Source organism: Nycticebus coucang, chromosome 18 (genome assembly GCF_027406575.1).
Source record: "Nycticebus coucang isolate mNycCou1 chromosome 18, mNycCou1.pri, whole genome shotgun sequence".
Taxonomy (NCBI): Eukaryota; Metazoa; Chordata; class Mammalia; order Primates; family Lorisidae; genus Nycticebus; species Nycticebus coucang.
This window is the reverse complement of record NC_069797.1, coordinates 32,137,039-32,159,146: the sequence shown is the minus strand read 5'-3', so window position 1 is coordinate 32,159,146 and position 22,108 is coordinate 32,137,039. Positions and strand designations below refer to the sequence as shown.

The 22,108-nt window shown below is 53.4% G+C and overlaps 1 protein-coding gene across 5 annotated transcripts in view; it reads right to left on the bottom strand.

Moving 5' to 3' along the window:
- Positions 1-20,531, bottom strand: part of SEZ6 (seizure related 6 homolog) — a 61,304-nt gene extending 40,773 nt beyond the window's left edge. For 4 of the 5 annotated variants that reach the window (XM_053569630.1, XM_053569631.1, XM_053569632.1 and 1 more), the window contains exon 1: positions 20,292-20,520. In XM_053569630.1, the coding sequence (XP_053425605.1) occupies positions 20,292-20,346 (55 nt within the window). In that variant the 5' untranslated portion in view covers positions 20,347-20,520. Of the gene's footprint in view, positions 1-20,291 lie in introns of all 5 variants that reach the window. The other variant, XM_053569629.1, reaches the window with a different exon arrangement.
- Between the last annotated feature and the right edge of the window lie 1,577 nt (positions 20,532-22,108).

Below are 22,108 nucleotides of genomic sequence, written 5' to 3'. Positions count from 1 at the left end.
AGGGACTGACAAAGGGGGAGTGTGGAATACATACTCTGTCAGGCCCTTCTATATTATTTATTATTCTGTATTATTTAATTGACACTGTGGACTCTGTGAGATGGGAATATTATTCCTACTACATAAAAACCTGAAGCTTGTCTGGGTGCAGTGGCTCACCTAGCACTCTGGGAGGCCGAGGTGGGAAGATTGCTTGAGCTCAGGAGTTCAAAACCAGCCTGAGCAAGAGTGAGACCCTATCTCTACTAAGGATAGGAAAAAAGTAGCATTTTGCTGGGGCACACCTGTAGTCTCAGCTACTTAAGTGGCTGAGGCAAAAGGATCTCTTGAGCCCAAGAGTTTGAGGTTGCTGTGAGCTATGACGCCACAGCACTCTATCCAGGGCAACAGAGTAAAACTCTGTCTCAAAAAAGCAAAAAAAAAAAAAAAAAAAAAGAAAGAATAAAGAAAGAAAGAAAAAAGAAACCCGGAAGGCTGAAGCCTACAGAGGTGAGGTGAGGACTTGTCTGAAGTCTGACAGTGAAGAAGCTGAAATTAAACCTACATTGATCTAGTCTCAAAACCTAAAGTCTTTCCAGATACCAGCCTGCCCCATGGGAGAAAGAGACTGGAGCTACCCAACAGAGAACATTCTACCCTATTGAGGAAACTGAGGCCCAGAGAGAAGAATGGACTTGTCCAAGGTCTCAAGAAGTTGGACGTGGATGTAAGGCCAGACCTGGCATTTGTCCTTGGATTGAGCCTGAGCTGAACTAGGCCTTCAGCAAGTCTCTGGCTGGCTCCTAGGGAGCCCCCACCCAGTGCCAGAAGCACATTGAGCCTGTAGGCCCAACTGGAGACCCAGCAGCACTTTCTGCAAGGCAAGGGCACACAGTTCACACAGAGCTAGGTTCAAGTGTCAGTTCTGCCACTTAAAAGTCACATGAGTTGTGGCAAGTGGCTTTTCAGAGCTTTTGCCTCCTCAGCTGTAAACCGGACACCTTGTAAGGTTTGTGTGACAATCTGGATACTCTAACAGTGTCTCGAGGATGAGGGAGGCAGCCCCCAGTGAGGGCAAGACTGAGACAGACCCCTAGGCTATGAGGGGCTGGTGTGTGTGGGTCTCCTCTCTGGGGGACCATTATCTCTGTTGGGTGGCAGCGTGTGTGAGGCTATCAGATCCTCATCCATAAAACAGGGCTAATACTGCACCATTCATGAAAAGGATGGCCAAGGCTCTGCAGGTCGGTGGCCCACAGCAAGATCGCTCTGTGACCTGGAGCCAGACACCGGGCGGGGACCGAGCCGCCCTCCCCTCCCCTTCCTCTGGGCTGGGGTGGCCTCCCGGGTGCGCGGGGTCCACCCCGCCCCTTCCCCACCGTCACCCCCTCGGCAGATGAGGCCCAGGAGCTTCCCGGCAGCCCCAAGCCCTGGCTTGGCCCAGCCGCCGCCCGGGCCCTCCCCCCGCATTAGCTCTTAAGCTATGCAAATAGACATCGGAGGGAGCCCTGTTTAAAGTATTTAGACGAAATGAAAAAAGGCTTTCATCGGCACTAATGAGCCATTCAGGATGCCTCCCCGGTGGATTCTCTCCCGCTCCCGCCTCCTGGCCCGCGCCGCCCCCCTGTGGCCCCTCTTGGGATTGGAGGCTCCTCCCCTCATCTCCAGGCTGGGACTCCCAGGGAGGGCCAGTTACCCTGCCTCCTTTCCTAGGGCTTGGCGAGGTGAGGGGAGAGATGAGGGCCCGGGTACCCCAACCCCGCCAGATCTAGATCGGGATGGGGGGGCGGGCAACCTGTGTTTAGAGGAAGCTGTAAGGACTGGGGCCTCTTCTAGCGTCCAGGACGTTAGGTGTTAGGCTGCCTGTCTTAAAGTTGGGGAAATCGAGGCTCACGGAGGCCCAGGAATCTGCCTAGGGTCACAGTGCTGGTGTGCAGTGGCACTGGAGTCATCATGCAGTGCCCCTGCCTGGGGAAACTGCCATAATAGGCAGGGGTGCCACCTCAGAGGCAGCTGGCCTGCCCCCTCAGTGCTATTATAGAAATTTTTGTACAACTCAGCCACAAAATCTCATGTTTCAACCTCTAATTTGCACTCATTACTTGTGTGACCTCAGCAGGGAGCTACCCACTTGAGCCTGTCTCATCTGTGGAGTGAGGACATACTAAGTTTAGGGAGGGTTCATGTGTTGACAGTAAGCTGTCACCAGCTCTATCCTACCTGCTCTATCCGTTGCACAGATGGGTGGGGCTGCCTGACACTGTGGCAGGCTCTGAAGAGGTGCCAGGCATTTCCCCTTTAGTGAGGCAGGTATAGGAACCAGTAGAGGAAGAGGCCCCAAAATTCTGGGATGAGTTCCGGCCTCATGGCAACACCTCATGGCAACACCAACTCTCAGCTTGGGGAAGGGGTGTGACAGCATGTTGGTATAGGGGGGCTTGAAGGATATTGTGGACCAGGAGCCCACTCCTCTGGGTTCTGGAGCTTAAGTTGGCCCAGCACTGGGAGAATGAGAATTTAATGGGATCCATTTATTATCCCATAAAAGTTAATGAGTTTATTCTGGAGGCTCCCTGGCCCCTTTCAAGTTTTAATAGGGGATTAGCGAGGGCCTCATCCCTGCAGACCCCAATTATCCCAGAACCCCAGGGATACATGGGCCCCCCAGAGTCAGAAACTGGTCTCTGCAAGGACAGTTCCACTGGGCCTGTCACTGCCTGCTGTATTGAGGAGCCTGAGCTAGAGGCCGGGATGGCCACATAGGGCCCCTGAGGTCTGAAGCCCAGTTCTAGAAGTTTCTGATTCCATGTGCTGCTGAAATAATTACTGCTACCACATTCAGCATCTGAGGTAGGTTTGCTGCTGTCTGACTACTTGTATTGATAGGAAAGCAATATAACCCCCATAAGACATGTGGGGAAACTGAGGTACAGAGCTGGACGATGGGTCATCCAAGGTTACCCAAAAACTGGCAGAGACAGAATGGACATGGACACATTCTGTCTCCTGTGGTCTGGAGCCAGGCGGCTGGGGCTGCTAACAGCTGCCATTCACTTACTCATTGCTCACTATGCAGTCAGCACCCCCGTAAATAATTTCTCATCTTTCCCTCACTCCAGGGAACTTTGGGTCATTATCCCAAATGATGACATTGGGGCCCAGAATGGTTACACAACTTCTCCAAGGCCACACAGCTAAATGAGTGACAGAGCCTGGGACTAGAAGCCAAAGCTCCATAGCTGGGCTCTGTCCAGTGCTCCCAGTAGCTTTCAGCTATAGTGCTTGGGGCCGTCTGTCTCCCTTCCAACTTGGATTTCTGGAGCCCTGCAGCTTGTGGTGATGGGGAACGAAAGTCCTGGTGGTGTTCTCAAGGGCTGTTCTTGGGGTGGGCACAGAGATATACTCAAAGGGAACTTGTCATTGCCAGAGCAGGTGCCTTCCCCCTTTTTGCCCCACTTGTTGGCGTGATTCCATCCTCTTGCTTTGGCTTTTCTCTCCTTTGTCTCTGCATACCCTCCCCATTCCTGAAGACTCAGCTCCTATGTTCCCTTTGGGGAGCCATCCCTGACTGTTCCTCCTCTTGGCCTCCTCGGGGCACTTCCTGGTGGGCCCCCAGCATATGAATGGCTTATGTATAGGGGCAAGCACTCAGCATTAGGCTTCTCTCTCCTCATTTCTCTACCCCCAAACAGTGACCTCTCATGCTGAGCACAGTGGACGATGGGCTCAGGGCACATAGTTTCCAAGACCAGATTCTGCTTATTTACACACTCAGAAGGCATCCTGCTGTCCATTGCACCTGGCTCTTGGCCAGCATGGGTGGGCAGGGGAGGGCAGGGTGTGTCCTACAGGGAGAAGACAGGCAGCCAGCCCTTGGCAATGTCCCAGTACAGCCCCAACTGGCAGTTGATGGGGAGTGTCTGCTGGCACAAGCTGGCGGGTCCCCTGTGCCATACTACCCTCTCTTCCCCTGCCACTGACTATTTCCATCCCACTCTCTCAGGAATGTGACCATTTCCACCACCCTCTCTTTCCCAGTCACCCTCTGCAGTCCAGTCAAATTTGAATTGCAAATATGAATGGGGGCCCCTCCTCTTGGCCAGGCTCCAAGAGAGGCAGTGGCTACTTCCCAGAATCTGAGCCCTTTGTAAGCATTTCATCCCTCCCTCATTTACCCAGGAGGAAACTGAGTCCAGAGGGTTTTCCTAGGTCACACAGAAAATTTAGGGCATGTTGGAGCTCAGAAGGCATTTGGCCCAACTGCTCTGAGCAGTGAACCCTCCACTGCTTCTGGGGCTATGTAGCATCTATCTGTAGGCATATCTCCAAGGGCGGAGAACTCATTGCCTCCTGAGCTGTCCTGGAGAGGGGTAGGGGGTAACCCTGGACTTCAGAATCTCTAAAGTTAGGGTCTTACTGCCAGACGGAGAGAGCATGAGTGGAGGTAGTGGACACCAGCCAGAAGCTGGGCTACCCCATCCTGGTCTTGCCTGTTATAGGCCAGGTATTTCCTCAATGTGAGCATCTATATTCCCATCAGTAAAATGAAGAAAGTATCTATAGGCCCTCCCCTTCTCACATTCCAGGATCCAATGAACTATGCAGGGCTCTGTGAATAAAAATATTGAACACTACTATTTACTGAGCATTTACTATATGCCCAGCAACACTCCCTCCACCCAATAGGATCTCACTCTGTTTCCCAGGCTGTGGTATGATCATAGGTCACTGTAGCCTCAATCTCCTGGGCTCAAGAAATCCTCCTGAATAGCCTCTTGGGTATCTGACACTATAGGCAAGTGCCACCATGTCTGGTCAATTTTTAAATTTTTTTTTGTAGAGATACGGTTTTGCTATGCTGCCCAGGCTGGTCTGAAACTCCTGGCCTCAAGTGATTCTCCCATCTTGGCCCCACAAAGTGCTAGGATTACAGGTGTGAGCCACCATGCCCAGCCCCTAGCAGCATTTTAAGTGCTTTATCAAAATTAACTCAATCCTCATAAAAACTCTATGAGATGTGGACTTTAACGTATTATCCCATTTTATAAATGAGGAAACTGCCACCCAGGGAAGTATAGATCCCAATAGTTTAGATGTGTCAGATTCAAATTCGAGTTGTCTAGCCCAAGAGTGTCACTGTCCAATACAACTTCTTGTGATGATGGAAATGTTTTATACTCTACATGTCCAAAAATGGTAGCCAGTAGCCACACATGACTATTGACCAATCAAAATGAGGCTGGTGAGAATGAGGAACTAAATTTGAAATTTTATTTCATGTCAAGGAGTTTACATTAAATTAGCCACCTATGGTTTGGTGTCCATGCTCAGCGGTTAGTGGTCCAGCCAAATACACCAAGGCCGGCGGGTTCAAACCTGGCCCGGGCCTGCCAAACAACAATGACAATTACAACAGAAAAATAGCCGGGCCTTGTGGCGGGTGCCTATAGTGCCAGCTACTTGGGAGGCTGAGGCAAGAGAATCGCTTGAGCCCAAAAGTTTGAGGTTGCTATGAACTGTGATGTCACAGCACTCTACTGAGAGCGACATAGTGAGACTCTGTCTCAAAAAAATAAAAAATAGGCTCAGAGCCTGTGGCTCAAGCGGCTAAGGCGCCAGCCACATACACCTGAGCTAGAGGGTTCGAATCTAGCCCAGGCCCGTTAAACAACAATGATGGCTGCAACCAAAAAAAATAGCCGGACGACGGGCAGCGCCTGTGGCTCAAGGAGTAGGGCGCTGGTCCCATATGCCGGAGGTGGCGGGTTCAAACCTAGCCCCGGCCAAAAACCACAAAAAAAAAAAAAAAATAGCCGGGCGTTGTGGCAGGTGCCTGTAGTCCCAGCTACTTGGGAGGCAGAGGCAGGAGCCTAGGAGTTGGAGGTTGCTGTGAGCTGTGATGCCACAGCACTCTACCCAGGTGACAGCTTGAGGCTCTGTCTCAAAATAAATAAATAAATAAATAAAATTTAAAAAGCCACCTGTGGTCAGTGGGTACCATAATGGAAAGTGCAGTTCCATGACCTGACCTCAACCCCATAGTATCCTTTTCTTTTTTGAGACAGTCTCATTTTGTTGCCCTTGGTAGAGTGCTGTTGCATCATAGCTCACAGAACCTCCAGTTCCTGGCCTTAGGCAATTCTCTTGCCTCAGTCTCCTGAGTAGCTGGAACTACAGGTGCCTGCCACAGCGCCCGGCTATTTTTTTGTTGCTATTTGGCCGAGGCCGGGTATGAACCCGCTACCCTTGGTATATGGGGCCGGCGCCCTACCCACTGAGCCACAGGTGCTGCCAACCCCACAGTATTCACCACCTCTCAGGAAGGAAGACCCTAGGATGGGGTCCTGGAAAAGAGTTAAGATAAGGTGTCTGCTCCCTTCCTTTGGGCCTGGAGTTGAGCAGGGAGAGATGATAGGGGGCCCTAGCACTTCTTCAGGTTTTTTATTAAGGCCTCAGGAGAGCTGTGTCTATCAGCCATTCATTCCTCAGGGAGGATTAGTGTCAACCACCAATGATGTTGTTGGCTTTCCAACCTTGGTTTAGCACTGATGTTCTGAGGGCTGAGTGTTCGATGGGCAGGGCAATTTTGGAAACTCAAGCAGTGCCAGTTTAGGAGGGCTTTGTGGGTGGAGGATAGCCAGGAACAATTAGCCTCATGTGATTTGCCCTTGAGTGAATTGGGGCAGAAGGGCTCCATGGGAATGCCTGCTGTGCTCTAGGGACTTGCCCCAGCCCCACTGCTACTCAGCAGCACAGAGGGCAGGGTGTTGCCTGGCTGCTACCCCAGGGCAGTCTGAGAGCAGCTGCTAGGCCTTGGGGCAGGCATTTACTGAGCGCCCAGTATGGTCTGGGCATGTACTTCCTTCCACCCAAAGGGGCAGCCCTTTGTACTTGGAATCAATATTTTGCACTTTACATAGGAGGAACCTAAGGCTGAGAGGCAAAGTGAATCATCCTAGTTCACACAGAGGGAAAGTGGCTATTAAGGGGTTGAAATGGGTATGTCTGTTCCATGGCCAAGGATCAAAATTTCTACCACATTGCTTGCTGCTTCCTGTGAGCATGTGTGTGTGTTTGTGTGTGCATGTAGGCAAACTCATATGTTTGTATCTGAGCCCGGGCATGTGCATGTGTGTGTGTATGCATGTGTGCATATATGAGTATGTGGGCATATGGGTGTTCATGAGCTGGGCATGTGTATGTGCAGGTCCAAACACATGCTTGGGCCACAAGTCACTACCATATGTCCTTGCCCATGGACACCACACCTGGAACCTGACTTCACACAGTGCTCAAGACCAGAAGGCCATACTCTCCAAAGCAAAGAAACACTTCTCCCCAGGATGGCTCCTACGCCCCTTCCTTTTCACTCTGCCACCTTCTTGGACCTTAACAACATGACCCTTCACAGAACCTCTTCATGGACAACCCTCAGGCTCTGGGTAAGTGGGGAGTAGAGATATTGGTCTGGGCCAGTCCTCTTTACCCGACTGTTGCCTCTCTCCCTTGTGGCTGTGACCTGGGGCACAGGGTAGAGGGAGTTCCTGGTTAATTGCTATATTCTTCGCTTTCCAATTTAAAATCTAATATGGTCTCACCACTGCAGAGCTGGGGGCTGGAGAGGTGATTAATGAGGCCTCTGCTACAGCGTCACCTGCTGTGCTCTACACCTTCCCCTGCTGCCCTGTGTTACCCCCTCCTGTCTGCCTGCTGGCCTGGGGACCTGAGGGCCCTAGCCCTGCCTGCCCTCAGTTCCTGGCACTGGGCAGGTGGCACAGGAGCTGGGAAGGCCTGGAGTGGGCTTAAGGGAAGAGGAAGGAACTGACTTTGGAGGCAGGGACAGTAGAGCTGACCCCAGCTCCTAGAGTGGGCTGGAAGGAATAGGAGGAACAGCAGGGGGCCCCTGGCGTCACCCCCTTGCCAATCTGATAACTAATCAGTCTGCTTCACCTCACTCTGATTACACCAACTCCCAGTTGTGTGGCTAGGACAGGGGTCTAGGTAGGGATGGGGATAGGTGCTGGGTTTCCTTCCCTCCCTGGAGGGGGTTCCGTCCAGCAGCCTCTTTGGTTCATCTGCTACCGGCAGGCCCTTTATCCTGCCTGCTATGTTAGGCAGGAGGCAGAGGAACGAGGAGCTACCCTCTGGTCCCAAGGTGGAGGTGTAGAGTGGGTGGGCAGAGGAATGGGTGCTCAGGCCACAGCCCTCCCCCAGTGCCTGCTGCTTCCACCCCCACTGTGTCAGCAGCAGAAACCGTATTTCTCGGAGTGGAAAACCTTGAAATGTCAGCTGGGACAAGGAAGGCTGTGGAGACATGAACAACATTCTCCCTGGAGCCAGGAGCCTGTACCAGGACCAGCTTAGGACAGGGGTTGGTCTAGGGAGGAATAGCATTCCCCCCAGCCTGTCCCTGCTTCCCCAGGTGGCTCCAGATACCCACCCAGGACAGTGCCTTCTAACCATAGAGCCCTGTGAGATAGGGCTATGCAGTGACACGAACTGAGAGCAGGTGTCTTTTTGGCTCCAGACCAGACCCACACACCCCCGTTGTTCAAAAGTCACCACCATTGGGGCTATTCCCAGAACCTGTGTCCACTTTTGAGCCTGGCAACCTCAAGATTCTGTGATCTTTGGGTCAGAGAAGGGGCTTATTTTGTGCCCTAGGGCCAGAGTCACCTTCCTGACTTTGTGACCTTTGCCCTGTGGCTGCTTTTGTTCACAGCATCTGGGGGAGCTTGGCTATGGATGGAAGGGCCCTGACCCCAGACCCCTGGTCTACCCAGATATTGAGGGAGGCACTGGCCACTTCTCACCCTGGAGGTCTCTAGGGTGACTGTTCTTAGCTGTGGAAGCTGAGGAGGCTGGCAGGGCCTTGGCAGAACTCTGGTTCTAGTGTGGAGGTAGCTCTGCCCTGGCAGGCTCTGTGACCTTGGGCTTGTCCTGCCTTTTCTGGGCTTGTGTGGTTTTTCATTACTCGGTTCCTGACATTTTAGAGACTCTTTGGGTGTGTGGGACCAAGTCATGGCCCCTCTATTGTCAGTGCTGGACCCAGAGGCTGATGGAGCCTCCAGGTGGGAAGGGGCTTGGCAGGGTGAGGGACAGTGCTCTGTTTACTTGCCATTTCCTTCTGTGTGCACTGGAGCCCATCTCCTTGTCTCCATCTGCTCAGAATCTGGAGGGCTAGGCTGTGTATGCATGTGGGCTTGCAAGCGTATTTGTGTGCATGGACGTGGTGGGGGCACCAGGTGGGAGTAGGGGATGGAGGTGTGATAAAAGGACTCAGAGGGAGTGCCCACATTTCTGGGCACCTGCAGCAGGCCAGGCTCTGTGCTGCCCCTTCACCTACACTATCTGATTAAGTCTCACCGTCTCACAGGTAAAGAAACCTATCAGAGAGGTGATATGACCTGTGGGAGGTGGGTTAGCTATGCCTGGGAGGTAGACCCCTGGGCCCTGCTGAGACAGGATCGATGCAGGCGTGAAAGCCCCTGAAAGCAAAGCCAGCAAAGCCCAGGAGGCAGACACCCCCTCTGAGGCAGGCCAGAGCTGCCTTCCTTCTTGGTCCCTCAGTTCAGGCCCCTTGGACTACTCTACCCTTCCCCGTCCCTGCTGGTGCTAGTTTCCAGAGCAGCTGGGGCAATGATGGGGGTAGGGCTTCCAGGGGCCCCAAAGATCTAGAGCAGAGGTCCTCAAACTGTGGCCCGCAGGCCACATGAGGCGGTGTGATTGTATTTGTTCCTGTTTTGGTTTTTTACTTCAAAATAAGATATGTGCAATGTGCATAGGAATTTGTTCATAGTTGTTTTTTTTTAAACTATAGTCCAGCCCTCCAATGGTCTGAGGGACAGGGAACTGGCCCCCTGTTTAAAAAGTTTGAGGACGCCTGATCTAGAGGGTAGTGAACTGCAGCAGGGGCCTGGAGCCCTTGTGGAAAGTGCAAGGGCAATCCCAGGCGTCCCTGAGTGGGTAACTTCATCCAGGTATGCCTCCCTTCTTCCTGACACTTTGAGCTCCTTTCTGCTCTCGGCTTCTATGAGGGAGACCTGGAAGCTCCAGCCTTATTTCCAATGGCATGGGGAGGAGTCACTAGAGGCCCGGGCTCTGTCTTTAGGGACTTAGTAAGGTGTGTGTGTGGTGCGGGGGGGGGGGGGGGGGGGGGGGAGGGCAGGGTAGAGGGAGGGCAGCCTGGAACCCTCCCTCAGCCCCAGGCAGTAGGGTGGAGCTCAACCTGCCCCAAGATGTGGACCCTGCACCTGTGGACTATCCCAGGCCCCACCCTTGCTTCCAAGGCCTGTGGGACTTAGGGGAGCGGCCACACCTGCCCAGTACTCCAGCTCACGAGGCTCCCCAGGCTTGGCCTGTCCCTCTAATTCCCCAACATGCCTTAGTGGGGAAAGGGAGGGGTACAGAGCTGCTAAAAATAGCAGCAGTAGCTCCAGCTATGCCTCTCCTTGAGGGGTCAGTGGAGCCCAAGATTGGGGAAGGAGAGAGTGGAGTGGCTGCAGGCAGGGGAGAGACTAGCTTGAGCTGGGGCCTGCTGTGCTCATGCCCAAGGCACAGCCCCAGGATGCGGGGACATATGAACATGTGCACCGCAGATAGATGAACAAGTCAAGCAGAGATAGACACGGACACAGCTACATGCACATGTGTGGCTTTTTCTCCAGAACCCCAGGAACACTGGACGGGCCAGCTGCATGGTCCCCAATGCTTCAGGCCTCTTCTTTGCCTTAACCTTGCTTTGACCTCCAAGGACCACACCACCGCTGGGTGTGTGGACACCTTGGGGAGAGAGCACCAAGCCTTCCTCCCCACTCCTCTAGTCTCTGTATGAGGCCCAGGGCGAGGGAGGCTCAGGGCGAGGAAGACCCAGAGGCACCAGAGGTGGCGTCAGGGGTACAGGCATAAGCACAGAGTGGAATTAGGGCACCACCCAGTGGCTGGGCCTCAAAAGCACCACCCCGGCCTGAGCAACAGGCAGTGAGGGGTATGGGAGAGATGTGAGTAGATCCAGTGAGGTGGGAGTAGCCCTCTACCAGAGATGGGAGGGCAGTGGGGGAATGGGACAGGGCTTCTGGTAAGTAAATGCATGAATGATCTCTCTCCTGTGTGTCTTGTTTGAATTCTTTTTTTTTTTTTTTTTTTTTTGAGACAGAGTCTCACTATGTTGCCCTGGGTAGAGGGCTGTGGCATCACAGCTCAAACTCTTGGGCTTAACTAATTCTCTTGCCTCCACCTCCTAAGTAGCTGGGACTACAGGTGCCTGCCACAACGCCCAGCTATTTTTTGGTTGTAGTTGTCACTGTTGTTTGGCAGGCCCGGGCTTGATTCGAACCTGCCTGCTTCGGTGTATGTGGCTGATGCCCTAATTACTGAGCTATGGGCGCCAAGCCTGTGTATCTTGTTTGATCTCAGCTTCATACCCTTATCTGGAGATGCCAGGGGGCTTTTTGGTCCATGAAATGTAACTCCATCTCTCACCTTTCCTGTAACCAGCCAGAAAATAGGGCTTCATGACAGGAAGAGGCCTGCCAGCTGCTGGACTAGATGTGTCAAATCACCATCCTATCTCTTTGCTAGATGTTAATGACATCTAAGACAGTGACCATCAGAGCAACCACCCAGAGTGAAACCCCTTAGAACAGTTCTCAACCTTCCTAATGCTGTGAGCCTTTAATACAGTTCCTGTGGGTTGCGACCTACAGGTTGAGAACTGTTGCCTTAGAAGCACCCTGAACCCAACCTTCATCCCTATGCATTGCTAGGTTCACCCCTACCCTGCCTCATAGCCCAGCCCTGGACTCCTGGGGCAAATGATTCAGCCTCCCTAGTGACTTCCTTGGATCCTGATGCTTTTTCGTGAAAGAGGTGGGACAGGGACAGGCACCATGAATTCCCAAGGAAACTGAGGCACAAGGAAGTGACACAATTTGCCCAAATTCGCCCAGCCAGGAATAACCAGTGCTGGGTGTAAACAGGTGGTGGTGGGGGTGGGTGAGTGTTGGTTTCCTGGCCAGCTCTTCTTATCATATTCTTTCTTTGGCACTGGCCCCTCCTCCCTGAGGCACAACTTGGCTCCTCACACTGCCTGGCACCCCACCCCCAGGCTCTGGGACTCCTTAGGCACCTGCTTGCTGGTGGGACTCGGGCCAGACGCTCAGCAGGTGGCTGCTAGGGGCACAAAGGAGCTGGGGCTCAGCTGCTGAGCTGGGAGGGAGGGAGAGGCTATGAGGAGGGAGGAGGGATCTGGGCTGGAAGTGAGGAGGGGCAGGGTCAGCTGCCAGGTGCCTTTAATGAGCAGCCAGCAAACAGCATGCAAATGAGTATCTGAGGGGGCTCAGTGGTTCAGGCACTTTTGACACCCCCCCTCCAATTTCTTCTCTCCCAGCCTGATGACCAGTTAGAGGGAAGGGCCTGAAGGTAGAGAGAGGAGCCTGTGGGGAGAAGAGTGGGGGACTGCAGGCGATGCTGAGGTTGATGCCAGGGTGTCAAGATGCTGGCTGAGCCCCTGTGAGCAGTAAAGCAGGAGGAGGAGAGAGGGAGAAAAAGCAGAAGAAGGGCAAGAGGGAGAAGGGGGAGGTCCACTGTTTGGATTCTGAAGCACATGTGGTTTGGTGGCAGGAGGTGCCTTGCGCCTGCCCTGCCTTGTTGGGGGTTAGGGGTGCACCAAGACCCAGCAGAGACAGGAAGAGTTGTGATGTAGAGTACCTGGCATAGCCTGCTTCAGGGACTGCAGATGCTTGCTAGGCCCTCAGAAACTCAAAAAGTGAACCCTTTTGCTACAAATGAGAAATTGAGGCCCCAAATAGTTCCTGGCCAGTTCTCCTATCCTTCTGAAGGCTAGAGTAGTTGGATCATGTAAGTGCTGTTTGGAATCTCATCTGTATCTCATTCTATTAAAGTCAGAGTTGCTGGTCTACCTGAAAAATAATCACAGCAGAGCCTATCAAGAAGGGGAGGCTGGGTTGGTTGGTTCACATCTGTAATCCTAGCACTTTGGGAGGCTGAGGCAGGAGGATTAGTTGAGGCTAGGATTGGCAAAACCCTCTCACTACAAAAAAATAAAAATAGGCGGTGGCACCTGTGGCTCAGTGGGCAGGGCATCAGCCCCATATACTGAGGGTGGCAGGTTCGAACCCGGCCCTGGCCAAACTGCAACAAAAAATAGCTGGGTGTTGTGGCAGGCGCCCAGCTACTTGGGAGGTTGAGGCAAAAGAATCACCTAAGCCCAGTAGCTGGAGGTTGCTGTGAGCTGTGACCCATGGAACTCTACCGAGGGTGACCAAGTGAAACTCTGTCTCTAAAAAAATAAAAATAAAAATAAAAGTGTGGATGTGGTAATACAGGCATATAGTCCCAGCTACTCAAGTAGGAGGCTGAGGTAGGAAGGCAGGAGAATCACTTGAGCCCAGGAATTTGAGGTTGCAGTGAGCTATAATCATGCCACTGCACTCTACCCAGGGTGACAGAGCAAGACTCTGTCTCAAACAACACAAAACAAAAAAGAGAGAGGGAAAGGAGCTTCCCTCCAGGTTCTTAAGGGCAAGGAGTATGTTGTGTTACTGCCTATCAAAGCCCCTGGTGGGGTTGAATAGAGGGTTGTTGAGTGGAGAATGGATGGGTGGATGAAAGATGGATGGGCTAAGTTCTGGATGGGTAGCTCTGCGTGTTTGGAAGACAGAGAGAGCCATCTGGGCTGAGTAGTTAGGAAAAGGGGGGATGAGAGAGCTAAAATAAGCAGAAGGATCCAGGATGGCATTCTGGGTGTGGAAAAATGGCTGAGCAAAACTATAGAGGTTGGACCAAAGAAGACCTGCACAAGGTCTAGGATTCACTCTATTATCCTCACTGCATTTCCCTAATTCCCCCTTCCCATTGCCCACTCAGTCCCTGCTGATCTCCTGGCAGAACCCCTTGTATCTGATGGACCCAGCTAGGACCTCCCACCCTCTCCCTCCCTTCCTCCCTGACTACTTGCCAGCAAGGCTGCAGATTGCAGCCAGAGACCAGGAGACCCAGATTGTTGTTGGAGAAATAGGCAGGTTTGTGGATTGTTGTTGGAGCAGTGGCAGGTTTGTTTGCTCCAGAGCCCTCTGAGAAATCTCAACAATCAATGGCCAACAACACTCTGCCTGAGGCTGCAGCATCGATCCTCCCTTCCCAGGGCTGGCAGCTGGGTGGCAGGTAGGCAGGTGGAAGGAAGCTAGGGCAGACTTGGGCCTTCCTGCTGGGGGGCTGGGCTTCCGAGGAGGCTGAAAGTAGTGGAGTAGAGCACCCCAGGATGCCAGGACAGGAGTGACTGGTTCTCTTATTCACCAACCCCCAAAGGGTTGAAGAGTAAGAGTCACCCAAGGTTACTGACCTCTGATCTAAGACTTCAGGGAGCATAGTTCACCTGACTCCCAGCCCTGCACTCTTTCTTGGACTCCAAGTGTTGGAGAGGATGTTCTATTCCTTTGCCACTAAAGATTGAGCAAGATAAAATGTCCCTAACCTGCAGCAGTAAGGACTGGGAATAGACATCAACAGAGAAGCAATTGCCATCACCAGAAGTGTGCTAGAAGAAAGTTAGGGGCTGGTTATGTCTTAGGTCTATTTAGCAACATGAGCTTGAACTTAGTGTATAAAAGGCAGGTAATAGCTTTTGTCTACTAGAGATGATAAGAGGATAAAAGGAGCTAATGTATATAAAGTACCTTTGTACAGTGCCCGCCACATGTTGGTACCTAATGAAGTTTGCTATTATCATTGCTGCTATTATTATTATTATTTGATAGTGATACTTTCCTGGGTCCCTATCTGTCTGTATTGAAGCTCTTTCCAAGATGGGAGAATGAACACAGTCCTGGCTGAAGCTAGGTTTTATAAAATGGGCAGGAGTAGCTTTTTTTTTTTTTTTTGCAGTTTTTGGCCAGGGCTGGGTTTGAACCCGTCACCTCTGGCATATGGAGCTGGTGCCCTACCCCTTTGAGCCACAGGTACCACCAGGAGTAGCTTTTTTATGTATTGGCTGTGCAGCCCCAGGATGAATGACTTAATCTCTTCAAAACTCAGTTTTCCTATCTTTAAAGTGGGGATAACTAACCTCTTATTATGAATATTAAATAGAAAAGGCACGTGAAAGGCTTGACCCCTTAACACGTGTTTGTGGAATGAATGAATGAATGGCAAAAGGAAATACTTCAAGGCCTGCTTTTTTAGGATTTGTGGACCTGAATCACTGTGGTCCTAGATGATTCTTAGGCTTCCTCCTCTTCATTGAAGGGCGTGTAGGCTCAGAGCTCCCCATAAAATTTCCTGTTGGTCCCTCCAAGCTGTGTGAGGGTGTCTGAAGCTGAGATGAAAGAGGGGGCTATGGATCCAGATGATATGACATTGTCCTTCCCTTAAGTTCATACAAGGCATCCCTGTCAGCCAATGGGGATGGTGGGTACGTGCTTTGGGTGGACACTGGGAGAGTCAGAAAGCCTGGGCTCTGGGTACACCTCTGCCAATATCCACCTGTGTAACTCTCATTAATTTATTCAATATGTATCTAATGTCTGCCATTTTAGGCTCTGTGCCAGTGAGGACACAAGCAGTGGTAGCACTATGGGCTGATGAGGGATAGGCTTTAACCACTCAGATGGCCTTGAGCATCCCACCCCTAAGCCACCTCAGGCTGATGGTGTGACAGCTTAATTCGTGGAAGGAAGAAAACTAAGTAAAGGCTATAATTTACAGTTGGGATAATTGGCCAACTGTTAGGAAAGGGAAAAAATCCTAACATACAATCTATATAAAAATAGTGTGCTTGCTACGCAAACTCAGCTTCAAGATGCAGTCCCAGCTGCCATGGGCCCACCTTGCCTTTCTAACCAAGCAGCTGACCCTCAACTTTTCCTGAATAGGAATTCTGGAGCTTCCCCAAGACATAGGGGCTGAGTGAAACAGATTGGTGTCCTCTTTTGTGAGTTCAGTCTTGCTGCTGGGGAAGAGTCAACAACAAGGTGCTGGTAACCCAATAAGATGGGGAAGCCAAGGGATGGTGGGAGCACAGAGGGGAACCAGCCTGAGCAAGAGCAAGAACCCCCATCGCTACTAAAAATACAAAAATTAGCTGAGTGTCATGGCGGGTACCTGTAGTCCCAGCTACACGAGAAGCTCAGGCAGGAGGATCTCTTGAGCCCAGGAGTTTGAGATTACTATGAACTAGGCTGATGCCATAGCCATGACATTCTAGCCCAGGCAACAGAGTAAGACTCTGTCTCAAAAATAAATAAATAAATAATAGAATTTCAGACAGGAGGAATGACATGAGCCCAGAAGCTGTTGAGAACTTGGCTAGTTTGGGGAAATGAAGCTGAAACTCCTTTGGCCTGGCTGGGTGAGTTGGCTTCCTGGAATTGCCACTTCCTTTTGGAATTGACCTCAGAGACCTCCTAGGGCCTGCTTTCCACCTCCCAGCTGCAGACCAGTGCTGGCAGCATTGTTTCCTCTGGAAGCCTCTTCCATACAGAAACTGGCTCCTCTCTGAGAGTAGTTCAGTAAGATGGGGACCCAGAAATCTGTAGGACTCTACAAGACCTTTGAGGCCCTGATGTGCACACACATCTGGCAACCTTACATTGAAGGCTCCAGAGAGGGTAGGGGCATGCCTGAAGCACATGAGAGACTGGGCTCTTAGCCATCTGGGCTGAGAGGTTCCTTCACTAAAGTAACCCTTGCCTATAGGTCCTTTCACACCTTCTTTCTTCCTTTGGGGGTATGGTGGAGTGCCGAGCCCTGACAGCTCTGCCCAGGTGGGGGCGCAGCATCCCTGAGCAGATCCCAGACTGGCAGGTGAGGCCTGATAGGGTTAGGAGAGGTGGGGGGAAGGAGGACTGAAGGCAGCCGAAGGACTGAATGGAGGGAGGGGCTAAAGACGTGGGCTTCCTCATATGACCCCTGCATTCAGGCCACCAGAGTGGTGGTGGGCAACAGAAGCCAAGTTTCTAATTAAGCCCAGCCCCTATAGCTCCTGTCTCCCCATTAGCACCCCATGGTGTCCCCAAGGCATTTGAAGCTGCCACTCTGTTGAGGAGGCCGGGATAGCTGCCAGGGCCTGCCAAGCTCGATGAGCTTCAGCCTTTGAGGGGCAAAAAGCCAACTCAGACTTCTCTCTCCTGCATGTGGCAGTCTTTGGGTCCTCTGGTCTCCTCAAAGCCCAGGGAGGCCTCCTGCCCACTAGGTCAACCTCTAGGGCTCTGCGTGAAATCCAGGCTCTTCCCTATAGGCTCTTGTCCCCAGCACTACTTTCTGACCCTGAAGTGCCAGGTTGGGGGGCGGGGAGCAGAGTCTAGTGTGAATAGCAGCCCCCAGACTCAGAAATGTGCTGGTAGAATCCAGCACCTACCCAGGAGTCTGCAGGAAACAGCAATTACCATTTTAGGTTAAGGCAGCCCTGGTTTGTTAACCCTTATGGCACTGGGGCTCCTGGAAACCAAGTCGTTCTTTTCCTTCTTTCTTTCCTCCTCCAGACACCACCCCCCAGTTCCTGGCAGAGTGAGCAACTCAGACTCCCCACACCCGACCCCCTTTTCCCACCACACTCTCAAGTGGAGCTCAGAGATGAGGAGCAGAAGGTCCAAGGTTACACAGCCAAGAAAGCAGTTTCCTCCCCTGGAGACCCAACCTCACCCCAGTAGCACCAGCTTCCACCTTCACAATCTCCCCAGGCCACATTCACACATGCAGAGTTTAATTAACTTTATTGATATTCAGAAATTAGGAGAATGACTAAAGGTAATTGCTCATTAAAAATCATTAAACTGACACAGCAGGCACAGGCACGCACAGCCCCTCCCACAACCCCTTTCCCCCCACCACAGCAGGATCCCAGAGCTGGAATCACCCACAGGTGGGGAGGACACCCAGAGGCCTACAGAGCCCTTCACACCTGAGGCCAGTTGCACCCTGGAGGCTGCCGGAGGAACTAGGGGGCCAAGCCTAGGAGTTGGGCTCCAGCCGGGTGCAGTCTTGCCCTACCTCTGCAGCCTCCACCCTACCTCTGCAGCCTCCGCCTACCCAGCCTCCTACGGTGCCTGAGCTGCGCCTGGCTGCGTCCTGTGGCCTATATCCCACCTATGAGCAAAGCTCTGAGGGCCTTGTTTAGAGGCTACAAGTCAGGGAGGCTAAGGGACACACAACTCTGGCTGAAAAGGTTCACAGCCTGAGGTCTGTTCCTTGAGGCTCACTTTTATACAGTCAAGCTGCTCAAGAGCTGCGAGGTGCCGAATGCACTGCTCCCGGATGGGACCACTCAGCATCCCAAAGACTGGGACCTGCAATCCTGCTGAGAAGGGCGGGGCTTCCAGGCAGCCCAGCTCCCACAGCCCGGCCCTCTTACCATCAGCTTTGGCACTTTGGGGCTGCTTTCTCCTCTCCCTTGGGAAGTGAAAATAAAGGCCTTCCTCAATAATCAGACCCCTACCCACATACCTCTTGGGCAGGTGGCCCCACAGGCATTGGCAATCCTGGCGGATCAGGAAGGGACACTGGCCAGGGACATCCAGACTCACAACATTAGAATAAGCAGATTTTTTCCATCACTCATACACTCCCAGTGGAGCTTGTTGGCCTCCCAGCCACATCAGCCTTCCTCCTGGATACCCACGGTCTCCTTCCAGCCCTGTAGGTAGCTCTGTAGCTGAGGCTGCCTCTGCACACTAGTGACCTCACACACTCTTCACACCCATTTACTGCTGAGCCCTCACCCAAACATGCAGACTTCCTGAAGTGGAGACACACCAGGACCTGCTACTCCAGACGTGTAGGAGCCTGATTACACTCATACTCAGATCCACACACCACACACCCACACAGGAGGCCACAGACTAAGTGCCAGGGGATAAACACAGGTCCTGAGCCCCGGGGAGCTGTCCAGTATGGGATACCAGACCAAGACGGACCTACTTTCTCCTCTCCGAGCCCCCAAGGTGAACACATGGTTCAGAATTCCCCATGCTGCCAGAGGACCAGCAACGGGCAGCCAAATGGCAGGGTGAGAACACTGGACTGTGTGTGAGCGGGCTAGAGACTTAGAGGGGGGCTTTTGCATCCCTGGGGCTGTAGAAGAAAACTGACATCCAGGGGGCCAGCTTGACCCTTGGTGGTTCCACCCTGACCTCTTTCCAGATTTGGAACCGTGGAGGTCAGAAACTCCTACCTTCTCCCCTCTCCACGTCAGGCACTGTGAACCATATGGCAAAGGAGGGTGGTTCCCAACTCCCAAGTGAGGTTCCCATGACCCCACCAGCCGACTAGCTGCAGCAGGAGTAGGACCTGGGCAGTAGCAGCGTCAACGAAAGCTTGTTTGAGCTGGGACAGCAGGTCCAGATGAAACTCAGAAACCTTCCTTCTTTGGAATACAAAACCCTCACCGTCTCTCCAACGCTCTCTTGCAGCCCACTGAATGGCCAAGATCCACCCAACCTTAGATCTATGAAGTTGAGGACCAAACTTCCAGAGGAGAGGCTGACGGCACAGTGGGGGGACTGGTGCTCCGTGCTGCTTGTGGGGTGGACAGGGTCTAGGCAGGACAGCAGGCCCGAGGGAGACAGAGATTCAGCCATGCGGGGTGGTGTGTGTGCGCGTGCAAGGAAAGGACTTCCGGGAGGACAGCGTGTCTATCCCAGGACCACAGCTGCTGCAGCCCAGGGCAGAGAGAGGAGCCGGATAAAGGGCCGGGATCCCCGCTCGTTTCTCCCCAGAATTGTACTCTAGGTTCCGGTTCTGGTATGACAGCGCCAAAACGGAGGGAGGTGAGCAATGTCCCAACCCCGGGTCTAGCCATCATCTGGCCCCGTCTCTCCGCAGTGAGGACTCGAGAGGCCGCGGAACCGGCGGCAAAGTCTAACGAAGTTTGGCGGGCGGCAGGCGAGGCGGGACCGCGGGCTGCTAAGCAGACCGTCCCGACTCGCCGCCCTGCGCCACTCCGCACGCGCCCCGGCGCCCCTAGACGCCTGGAGTGTGGCGAGGTAGCGCGCGGGTAAGCGCGTGTGTGCGGGGAGGGGGTGGCGCGAAGAATTGCAGCAGAGAAATCCCATTAGATCTGGTGAGATGATTAAAAGCGAGGTCTCGGCCGGGCGCGAATGGCGGGAGCCGTGGCGGCTTCCCGCCCGCGAAGCCCGCGCCCCGCCCGGCTCGGCCGGCGCCGGGGGCAGCGCAGCTGGCGGGGCGCGGTGCTTGTCCTGGGCAGCTGGACGCGTGGAGCTGGGCAGCAGGTCTGCCTTTCCCACCCCCAGGATCCTACTCCCGCTCCTCTCCTGCCGCCGGACGCCGGGGTCCCTTACCGTGAGCCAAGAGCGCCAGTAGCGAGGGCAGGAGCAGCAGGGCTGCCGGGCGCATGGTGCTGATTTCAGCCGCGCCTCGGGACCGGGGCCGCGGCGGGAGGGCCCCGGGGTCGGCGGGGCGTGGGCGCTGGGAGGGGTGCAGAGCCGGGGTCCGGCCGGGAAGAGGTAGCGGGGCCGCTGCCGCCGCCGCCGCCACCGCCGCCAGCGCCTGACAGAATCAGCACCACGGCCAGCGCCTGGCGTCGGCGCCGGGGATCGCCGCGCCGGGCGGGGGGCGGGGGCGCGGGAGGAGCGGCTTACCGTAAAGTCTCAAGCAAAGGCGCAGAAGACCCAGCGGCAGGAGCACAGGCTCCCGCGCCACCGCCAGCTCAGGAGAAGGACTGCCCTACTAATGTGGGCACACGGCCCCCGCCCTGCTGCTCTGCCCACACCCATCCAAGCCTGCTGTCTTTTCCCCCCTTAGCAGCCCGCCAAGGAGGTGGGTTGCTTGGAGAGCAACCCTCTCCCCACCTATCTCCACCCCATCCTGGTACCTGAGGGCGCCAAAGGGTGACCTGGGAAGACATCGAGATGGAGGCAGTTGGTGAGGCAACGTGCCCTTGTGGCAGCTCCGTCCTGGGACGATAATGAAGATGGCTTTTGAATGTACAAAGGACAATAAATTATTACTTTGCGCTCAATAAATGCCAGGGCTCCAGGCAGCTGCATCAGCAGCAAACTGTGCTCACAGAAAAGCTTAATTATCCTGATATTATAGTTAAAAGGCAGTGGCACATGTGTCCTGGGGAGACATTCTTCACTTGGCAGGAGGTAACCCAGGCCAACCTGCAGGCAGCTGAAGGTAGTGTCCTGGGTCCCAACACAGCCCTGCATCTCCAGGACCCTGCCTTAGCCCCTCTGCAGGACCAGAGAAGCCACAGTGACAGGCAGTCAGCACAGACTCTTCGTGTTAATGCTTGTCCAGTTTCCCTGAACTGAAAAATGGGACAGGCATGAGGGAGGGTTCCCTGGGGCCATAGATAGAGATTTGCAGGAGCCCCAGGAGAGGAGCCAGAGAAGCTGTGCTATGGAGGGCATGGAAAAATATGCTTCCAGGGCCCTGCTTGGGCTAAAGAGCCCCAATGAGTTGCAAGGGAGCAAGGGGGCAGTCACAGCTGTGCCGTCTCTGGTGCTGCTCTTTAGACTCAGAGGTCCATGGGTGGGCTCACTTGGAAGAGTTTCAGTGCATACAATGGAACATGACCTCAAGGCTGATGTTATTTTCCCCTGTAAAAGAAGAAGAGGGCTGAACTCCTTTGGCCCCCTGGGAAAAGGGTGGCTTTTTGTTTAGTTCTTTTCACATGAACCTGGCTCCTCCCCAAAGTTTCCAGACCCTAGTCATTGTCTAATACCCTTCCTGACCTCATCCTGGAAGCAGATGGCAAAATTTCTGCCCTTATGTCAAATTCGTTAGTGAGTCTTTGAATCCTTTTGACTCCCAGAGTCTTCCAGCTCTGCTCCTTGGATTCTCTCCAGGTCATCTTGTTGTGGGCTCTAGGGAGCCACCTTGACTGCTGTAAAGAATCCCAGGCAGCAGGCAGGTGGCGGGTGGAATTAGCCCAGGGAGATGCTGGGATTTCTGGATCGTCATTGTGAGAAGTGGTGGAAAAAGAGGGCAATCGTAGAAAAGGGAGGAGTTGATGAAAGAATCAGAAGTGAGGAGAGGTGGCCAGGAAAGAAGGTACAGATGGGAAGGAGAGGGAGAGTTGCCAACAGAGGAGAGAAACAGGCACAGGGGTAGAAGTTTAGGGAACACTGGCAAATGTCATGGGCTTCCT